Here is a 10633-nt window from a genome sequence, read left to right as displayed (position 1 = left end):
AAGGCTGAGACATGCATTATCTACAGAATCAAGAAAGGGGTGCTGCGTTGGTTTGGACATGTGGAGCGAATGGACAGCGAAAGAACGGCTAAAAGGATCTACGATGCGAATGTTGATGGATGCAGAAAACAAGGAAGACCGAGAAAGACATGGCACGATCAAGTCCACGAAATACTTTAAGATGGACATATCAAGTGTAAGAATAATCGCCATGGTGCATGAGAAGATGTATGAATGTAGAGGAAGCAAGGTCTGTAAAGCAAAGACAGAGTGATATGCCGTTCTATCCTCTCTGCCTACTGCTACGGGGAACCGGCGTGATGGTTTGTTGTTGTTCATCATTTTTGACGAACTAAATAATGAAAAGGCTAGTTTTCTGCTGCCATTTTTACTGCTGACAGATTTCACATCAGACACATAATTAAATAAATCTACAAAATTTTACACCTTTTATGTACGCGTTTTAATCTACGCGTAAAACGCACGCAAAATTAGGAAATCATACGATTTTGCCATTTAAAAAAAAAATATTCATATTTTAGTTGAAACCTTTTTTTATAGAATTGTATTATTTTTTTTTAAAGAAGATAATTCTGGTTGTAATATTTAATTTATAAAAACGTAAATAAGATGTTGTTTTAAATTAAATATTACAACCAGAATACTATTCTATAAAAAAGGTTTCAATGAAAATATTTCGATATACTTATATTTTTGGAAGGCATAATTTTACGTAGAAATAAAGGAAAATGTCACAAAAATGTTTGTGATTTAAAATGCTTGTATTTCTTTTCAAAAACAAAAAAGTAAAATTTTGCTCCGGCCGCTTTCATGTTCAATTTAAGTCTTTAAATTATGAAAAAAAAATTAGTTCGATACTTAGTCTTTATTGAGATCCCAGTTACCTAAGTTTAGTCTAAAGTTGAAATGGCGTAATCTGCCGGCCTAAAAGTAATTATATTTTAGTTACATAAAACTTTTAAGAATATTTTTAACAGAAAAATATTGTTTCCATCTAATTTATGTTTTTTAATTATTTTATTATTGCGCGATTTAAAAAAAATCGTTTTAAAATGGCAAAATCGTATGATTTCCTAATTTTGCGTTCGTTTTACCGGACTGCAGCCTTAACTGATTACGGACACTATTAAGAATCGCAACAAAACTCAGATGAACGCAGATGCATTCTGTGTATATTTTATTACAATATTATTAGCACCTAACAAAGCAATAGTTGTCTTTGTCACGCTCATAAGCGCGTCTGAGCGCGAGAGAGACCGAAATTATTTTTATAATGCGTTTGCCGTGCGATGTCATACCATACTACGCGTATTCACAGATACTACACAATGCGTTTGCGTAAGTTTTGCGAACGCAGCTTTAAATTAAGCGACCAGTATATAATTTAGCCGTTACGATTATGGATATCGAACAGTTCGGTTGTAAAAATAATCGATTATAAGAACGGATATGAACATGACTACTAAACAAGGTGGTTCTTTCGTGTGACAGCTGTGCGTAAGTGAATGACGCCGCAAGTTCAAAGGTTTGAATTATTATATTATCAAATTTCGCCATAATTTTCAGTTTATTTCGGCTTTTAAGTATAGCACAGTTGGTGAGTAGAATCATTTAGAAAACTAGAATAGTCAACGATATCCTATTTTCTTCTTCAGCCTTATTCTCTCCAATGCTGGATGGCGGCCTCTTCCAAACGTCTCCATTCCTTCCTATCACCCGCTTTCATCATCCACGTTTTACTGGCAATAGAGGCAATGTCGTCGACCCATCTTTTCTGTGGCCTTCCAACACTTCTTTTGTTTGCCCACGGTCTCCACTTTATTATTCTGGGTGTCCACCTGCCATCATTTTGTCTCGCCGAGTGTCCTGCCCACTGCCATTTCAATTTCGCTGCACGATCCATGATATCCACGACTCCGGTTCGGCGCCTTATTTCTTCATTTCTTACTCTGTCTCTTAGACATACACCGAGCATCTGTCTTTCCATGGCAACATTAATTCAATGCTCGCAACGATCGATTTGAGCATGAATTAATGTATTTTTTATGTTTTTAGAAATTAGATTAAAAATATCATCACTTTTGACTTCAACTATAAATAATTGAAGCAATTGCCGATATATATTTCACTTTTACGATTTAAAGTCTCTCATTTTTTGCATGTGTTGTGACTACACAGCACCGTAACGCGCGGGTGTTTTTAGGACAGTAAGGAAAAGGTTATACGTAAAATCTTATCTAGTCTAGGAAACAGGAAAGCCTGAAAAATGTATAATTATCTTTTAACTTGAGAACATAACACTTATTAACGAGCGGAGTATGGAATTGGAAAAATGACGATGAAAGTAGGTTGAATGCTGTCGAAATGCGATCCCTCAGGCGAATGTGTGGTAAAACGACGTATGATAGATGCACAAATGTCGAGATCCGTGAACTGTGTAAGGCTGAGACATGCAATATCGACCATATCAAGAAAGGGGTGCTGCGTTGGTTTGGACATGTAGAGCGAATGGACAGCAATAGAACGGCTAAAAGGATCTACGATGCGAATGTTGATGGATGCAGAAAACGAGGAAGACCGAGAAAGAGATGGCGCGATCAATTCCATCAAATACTTGAAGATGGATATGTCAAAAGTGGGAATAATCGGCGTGCGTGCATGAGATGTATGAATGTAGAGGAAGCGAGGTCTGAATGCCAAGATTGAGTTATATGGCGTTCTATCCTCTCTGCCTACCCCTACGGAGAAACGGCGTGATGGTTTGATTGTTTGTTTATGCATAAAAATCTTCCTTAGATACACTGGACTAGTTTTCACACTAATCGACAGTTATTTTTAAAGCAATTTGCAAAAGCACGGCAGTTTGCCTAGCAGAATATTTTCCCGGAAGCGTTGCCAGACCCGATCAAGCGAAAAAAGGTAGATTAGTAGAGGGGGGCAAAAATAAATTTGACAGTTGTTCAAAATTAAAGCGCCGTTTTGCCTAAGGCCGTTGCTTTAAATAGTTGAAAACGCTTGGTAAATGAACAATTGAAAACCAAAAGGACTGCAATAAGTGAATCACCAAAATATAGTTATTTATAATGTCTTCTTTTTCTTCCAAAAAAATGTCAATTACAATATTTCATTTCAATACTCAAATATTCATTTAAGAAAAGGAATATTTGATTTGATTCTTATAAAAAATAACAATATAATACATAGATTAAAATTCAAAATATTATTTTATTGAATGAATGACACAATTTTATCAAAATATATAGTATTTTTATTGTCAAACAAAGAAATAATTAACGTTTTAAAGTTCTTTCAGTGCAACTTAAAACTTAATAAAAACTGCTAACTGCTGAACAAATTATTAAAACAATAATCAACTAAATTTAAATAGATATTCAACTGAAGATAAAAGCATTTATATTATTTTCAATATGAAAAGTGATCCCTCTACATTTCAACAACAACAACAAACCATCACGCCGTTTCCCCGTAAGGGTAGGCAGAGAGGATAGAACGCCACAACACTCTATCTTTGCATACAGATCTCGCTTCCTCTACATTCATACATCTTCTCATGCACGCGCGCCGATTATTCCGACTTTTGACATGTCCATCTTTAAGTATTTGTTGGATTTGGTCATGCCACGTCTTTCTCGGTCTTACTCTATTTCTGCATCCATCAACATTCGCATTGTAAATATTCTTAGCCGTTCTTTCGCTGTCCATTCGTTCTACATGTCCAAACCAGCGCAGAGCTCCTTTCTCGATTTTGTCGATAATGCTTGTCTTAGCCTTCATAAAATAGACATATATATATTTTTCAATAATGTCATGAAATTCTATGCCATGATCTATTTGACCATATTATATTCAACAATACTAGCCAATTCCATAATTAATATATCATTCATTGTATACTTATATACGATAGATAAGCAGTTTTTAAATAAGCAACTGATGGCAATCGAACTGAGCAAACGAGCAATAAATTATTATAATATGAATTCGTTTTATTTGCATTGAAATTTTGTTCTGTGAAAAAAACAAGGAAATGTATAAAAATCGGGAGAATTTCAATCGAATTCGGTAGATTGCTCCCAAAATCGGCGGCAGATCTACCGAAAAATCGGTAGATCTGGCAACGCTACTTATAGGAGACTCTCCTATGGGCTCTTTAAGTAAATTCTGCCACTAGTAGCAGGGCCAGAGAGGGGGTATTGTTTAAAGTCTCTGCTTTATTTGCACCGCAGAACCTACACTTAGAAGTTTATTCATATGCCACTGTTTGTTTCAGAAAATAATTTATCGATCAACTATGGCTTCGCGCATAATTCCTCCCTTGGAAAATATCAATCCCGATTCCAAGGTTGGTAATAAACTTCATAACAAAAGTGAAGATGAGATGAAGACAGAAGATAAAGATGATGTAAATGCTAGTGCAGAAAGGATTGCCAACACACAAAACATGCAAGAAAAGCTCAACAAAGATGTCCTCAAGACTGGCAAAGAGACTGATGATTCATTGTCCGAAATAGATGCATCTCCTGGTAACAAAGTTTCGGGTTCTTCGTCTGACCTTGCCGAGAATAGGACCGAAAATTTTCCATTCAGGTGTGAAATATGCAACTTCAGGACATCAGAAAAATCCGATCTAGATCGACACATCCTGACCCATGCTGGAGAGAAACCATTTGCTTGTACTAAGTGTGATTACAAGACCGCTTTCCGAGATTACTTGAGAAATCACCAGAAAATTCACATTGGAGAAAATTCTTAACAATAACACGTAATAAATGTAAATTTATGCTTTTCGTGTCCGATAGGAATGGAGAATACAGTTCTACGCGTAAAATAGAATCAGAACCCCGTACAATTTTTTTCTTTTCTATGGCTGTTGAAATATGACAAAACATGACATGTCATCTTTATATATATATATAATTCCTCTGTGCATGTGATGTCACTGAACTTCTCCTAAACGGCTTAACCGAATTACGTGCGGTTTTCAGTGTAATATAGATCTTTGCGCTGCGCGTGTTCGTAGACATTAAAATCTTCAATATAATATGTAAAAAATAAGTAAGGAGCATAAATGTTTTATTCATCGATCTACCAGGATTGCATTTAAGGAGAATGCATTTACAAAAAAAATGGAAAATGTTGTTTTTTGTGTATTAAAAAAGTTTGTTTTTGAATGTTTACAAACAGCATTTGTTTTTTTGTGGATCTTAATCAGATCCTTTCCTTAAATTCCTTATAATTTCTACCCATTTATTTCACCGGATTTTTGGTAATGCTAAAATAATATTAAATTCAACACATTTTTATAAATCGTTTTCCTACAGAACACCTCTGTCGGTGAAAAGACCGGAGTTTGACGTTTGCAAAAATAATGCCATATTTAAAAAAAATATTCATTTTTTGTTTTGGAATTCAACCATAAACAAATACCAAGGTACCTTCTTAAATTCAATATTTAAATATTAACAATTCTGAGTTTTGGAATTTAATCACAAACAAGTACCTAGGTACCTATTTATCAATGAAACGTCTTTTCCCAAGCAAATAGCAGACAAGCCAACGTTCGGGCAGGACAACGTCTGTCGGGTCCGCTAGTTTTTTATAAATTTTGACGGAGAGCTTTGATGGGTTCTGAAAAATCGGAATTTTAGAGCCTAATTCTTGTTTCAGTAGATGCATTGAATGTTTGTTTATGCAGGATTTTCAGAAACATATACTTATCTAGGGTTCCGGTTTTATTTTACACACAAAACTGTATTCTTCATTCCGATTGAAAACCGGGTCTAGTGTCTCGGACTCGCGTACCAGATCGAACCCCATTCTACCACGACTTGATTTCTATTTTTTAACAGTGAGTTATATACTACTCGTTGAAAACAGCTCTCAAAGTTCAAATATTCGAGAAAATCATAAGAACGCAAATATTTCTTTTCAAAATAATAAATAAATAATCATGTTGATTAATCTTCAGAATATAATATTCCATAGAAGTCTTAAATTTACTTTTATTTACAAACAATCTCACATTGAGCCTCAGGGTTCTAGTAGACTGAGCCGTGTTACATGAAGACTAACCTAACCAAAGGTCACTCCATATTTATGTTTAAATGCTCCAGTGTTATATAGATTCCCCTGTAGTAAATATATGTATTTTGTGCCATAAATGTAAAAATAAATGTATTTTACACGCTAAAAATAAAAAAAGATTTATTTAACATTTTATAAACATATTAAATTTGTATATAAGGGCGGGCATATTGCCTTAAGGCAATTTCTTCCTACCTACCCAAACCGTTCAGTTTGAGAAAATTACAAGTACATGGTGTTAAGTAAATAACATCATTTATCGATACTATTCCTGGCCGATTACCTTTCTTTCCCATCCTTCCCTTGACCCATCCTTATGGTACCTACCTAAAATCAAGATAGAAGTTATTCAAAATTAGAAGATTCGGATTTAGAACAAAAACAAAACAAAATTATTCACTTCACATAAAATCGCATAAAAAGTGCTTGGATTCGTCGCGTGTCGTTGAAAACACTGTTACATTTTATAGTGCATTTTATCATCCAGTGCCCGAAATTGAAAAACATTCAGATCATATTAAAAGTAGGTATCCATTCCATGTTCCTATCCTTTCTTCAAATATACCCAGCCTATCACAAAACTGAATGAAATTCATTTTTCATTTACAGTCCGCCTTTTCGTTAACACATGGACATATTGAATCTTACGATTTTATACAAAATTAAAAACAAATATTAACAAAATAAAAATATAAAAAATTTACACTATACTATGAAGATAGGAGAGGGGGTGGGAAGGAAAAAAGAAGGATAAAGAAACAACTTAATTATTTAGATAGTGATATTTCAATATTGACTTAAATGTAAATAAAGAAGCGGCGTCTCTAACATTAGTGGGTAGATTATTCCACAATCGAGCAGCTACTACGGTAAAAAAGGAGGCAAAAAAAAAAGAGCGATGAAAAGGTATTAAAAGGGTTCTCTCGTTACTAGAACGAAGATATAGTCCGTGTTGTGATAGAGGTTGGAAGAGCTCTCTCAGATAAACGGGCGAAGTGAGATTATTTGAAATATTATGAAGAAGTGATAGAATATGAATGTTTCTTCTACGCTTAAAACTGAGCTAGTGTAGTTGCGTGCGGTATTCGGTTATGTGGTCAAATTTGCGAATATTCATTAATATGTATTATTGTTTCATCTTGTCATTATTTTGTCAGACTCGTGGTGTCATGGTCAGCGCATTTGCCTACAATGATTCGATTCCCGACATGGTTGGTATTAAATATTATTTAAAAGGGTGTTTTTACACTATAATATTTCGTAGTCCCTAGAATGGTACCTGAAGTGTAAGACTGATCACCTTACCCTCATGTAACAAAAATGATCAAGATACGCTGCGATTTATGTACCAATGCAGTGCCCTATGCACCATTAGGTGCGGAGAGGGAATGCTGATTATGATTATTTTGTGCTTTAATTATTTGTTTAAGATGTGTAACTGCAGAGTATCCCCACTCTATTCTTTTAAACCCTTTTTTCTTAGTTTTAATTCCAAATAAAACAATTTTGTACACTTTACAACAGAGATATACAAAATTGCAGAAAAGAAAATATGGAAGTCTAGATAGTTTATGACCCTTCATTGGCTGGTTTCAATGGTGACATTAACACGTTTCAAATTGGGTCTGCTACGAATGCACAAAGAATTTGGCTTGCTTACAGTAAAGCAGCAAATAAAATATAAAGTTGCCATAATAAAATAAAATTAATAAAATAAATAAAATAATTAATAAAATAAAATTTAACCAACAATGTCATACATATGAAAAAAGGGATAAAAAAGATAAGATTACCAATGAGGAGAAAAACAGAACCTCAAAACTCATTGTACGAGGGATTGAAGCTGTATAATGAGTTACCTCAAGAGATAAAAGAAATAGAAGGAATTGAATTAATTTGAAAAACCACGTTCTTGAGAAATTTGGATAAAAAATGGTTTTGATATTAGTATAAGTTTATTTTAGTTCTTAAGATGTTGTGAACTAACATAATAAAGAATAGATAAATTCCGGATCTCGCTTCGTAAGGAAGATACTTATTTATTTATTTTATTTTATTTGGGATTTTTACAGCTATTACATAAACAAAATAATTAGAAAAATCTTAACAATACTAAAGCCAATTAAAAAAATCCACTGTAAATATAATGACACATAATATATTAGAAAAGAAGTTTAGTAATTGTATTTGTGTGACGTTTGTATTCATGTGTATGTGAATGTGTGTATGCGTGAATGAATGAGGGAGAGGATACATGTGCGTGTGGGAATGAAAGAGGGAGAGGGTGCGTTTGTATGGGTGCGTAAGTATGAAAATAATATACATGCTTAAAACTTGTAAATTGTATTAAAAATGGTACAATAAAGAGCTTAGTAAAAAGTTAGAAACCTTTTTGTTAAAATTCAAATGACGAAATGATATAAATTGTTTTTTTTTTTTTTTATATAAGTATGTTAAATTTCAAAACCGTATTCTGAAAAAAAAAGCATTTTATTTTTTAAATTTAACTGATACACATCGAATGAATAATGTGCGACGAGTCCTATACAATACAGTAGGTAATCACAAAATGCAGTAAATACGAAATAATGACAACAATAAAATAAGGTTTGACAATACGCGAACGTTGATTCAAAACGAACACACAAATGCATATTATATGCACCTACATAATATATAAATAAGAATAACATATAAGTTTAATAGAAATGATTCGGATTATAAAAATCAGGTGTCACAAACAGTTGGCCCGCAGTACGGGGATACATAATTATATTAAAAGATCTTCTCACTATAAAACTTATATATGTTCAGGGATAGAGAGCAACGGAGAGGAGGATGCGGACAAAGACAATTTATTACCTATGGCAGTTTTGATAAATTTAATATTTTTGGTAAATATATCTATTTCGTTAAATTTCCTGTTATACGTATCCATAATACGGTTAATCGTAGCGTTTTTTGACGAATTTGTTCTGCATTTAGGTATGTGGAAAAGTTGTGTATAACGCGTTTGTCTCTGTGGTACCTTAAGATGAATGCGGGTAACCAATTCGGGGGAATCTATTTTATTAGATATTATGTTGGTGAGTAACACTATATCAGCTGTGGTTCGTCTATCAGCGAGAGTTTGAATATTATGAAAAACGCACGCTTGGCGATAATCTGGAAAATTGAGATGTAGTCTATGGTTTAAGTTTTTTATAAACATTTTTTGAATTCTTTCAATTTTGCAGGAATGAATTTTATAATAAGGAGACCAGACAGGTGAAGAAAATTCTAGTAAACTATGAACATAAGAAAAATATAATTTTTTAAGAGTATCGGTATTTTATTTTATTTTATTTTATTTTATTGAAATAAACGGCACTTAGTGCCTTTTACATATTAGTTACAAATACAATTAAATATACATACATGTAAACATAGTTATAAGTAATACATAGCATTTAAAACAATATTATTAATTTAGAAAGTCTAAGAAATATAACTATATAAAAGAATAAAATATTACCAGTTATAGAATTATCGATAAAAAAAGATAATTTGGTATTAGAGATACTTTGAACCGGTTAAAAAAATAACTAAGAAGTAAATTTTGAATAACATTAAAAATATATATAATATTTTTATATGTATTATTATTGAAAACTAATATTTAGGTAAATAGTATATGTTTATGTATAAAAGTATATAATGATGTAAAAAAAATGATAAAGAGAAATATTTTTTACTTATAAATTAATTAAGAAAAGAAACGAAAAAAGAAAAAAAAACACTAATAAAGAAGTTTAAATCAAATTTTTAACAAAAGTAACAAATAGTTACCTAGAACTATTACCAATAAAATAAAGAAGAAGAGCCGTTCTATATGTAATAAATTTCATGTGAAATGAGTCACCAATGTCCTGGTACTTATTGCCTAGAGAGTGAAGTCTATTGATGACTGCATTTTTACCATATGATGTCGAAGTATTGTTGCCACAGAATTGGTAGGTTTGCCGAGTTGTCCTTTTTGGTACATTAAAACTAATTAGTGATAAAAGTGCAGGGGTGTCAAACATGGAATGGATTATTTTATATAAATTTAATAAATCAGTTATAATTCTCCTGTCACTTAGTCTTAATAATTTCAAAATAAACAGTAATAAATCATAATTTAAAAATTCAATACTAACACCTAATTTAAAATTTATAAATCGTAAAAACTTATTTTGGACCTTTTCAATACAATATTGGTGCCTAGAATAATGAGGAGCCCAGATTGTAGAGTTGTACTCCAAAATGCTTCTTACAAGTGACGTGTACATTATTTTAAGTGCACCAATATCTTTGAAATATTTAGTGGTTCTGATAATGAAACCCAACATTCTTAGAGATCTATTACTAATGCTATTAATGTGACCAATAAATGATAATTTGGTATCGAAAATAACACCTAAATCACGTATTTCGGAAACGGATACAAGTTCAGAATTGCCAATAGAATAATTAAACATTATTGGAA

General features: G+C 32.4%; 1 protein-coding gene across 1 annotated transcript; it reads left to right on the top strand.

Moving 5' to 3' along the window:
• The first annotated feature begins 1351 nt into the window (after window positions 1-1351).
• On the top strand, window positions 1352-6243 carry LOC148275474 (uncharacterized). The gene is made up of 2 exons (XM_088235674.1): window positions 1352-1546; window positions 4313-6243. Exon 2 carries the CDS (start codon window positions 4334-4336, stop codon window positions 4793-4795), a length of 462 nt encoding a protein of 153 aa, XP_088091800.1. The 5' UTR covers window positions 1352-1546; window positions 4313-4333; the 3' UTR covers window positions 4796-6243.
• The last annotated feature ends 4390 nt before the right edge of the window (window positions 6244-10633 follow it).

The sequence above is a fragment of the Micrasema longulum genome, unplaced genomic scaffold, assembly GCF_059751315.1.
Source record: "Micrasema longulum isolate JH-2025_06_02 unplaced genomic scaffold, ASM5975131v1 h1tg001416l, whole genome shotgun sequence".
NCBI lineage: Eukaryota > Metazoa > Arthropoda > Insecta > Trichoptera > Brachycentridae > Micrasema > Micrasema longulum.
Note: the sequence above shows the minus strand (reverse complement) of the source record. Positions and strands in the feature narration are given on the sequence as shown.

Bases quoted from the DNA above. Each gene is read 5' to 3' on its own strand.
- LOC148275474 (XM_088235674.1), top strand. From the start codon at position 4,334: ATGGCTTCGCGCATAATTCCTCCCTTGGAAAATATCAATCCCGATTCC.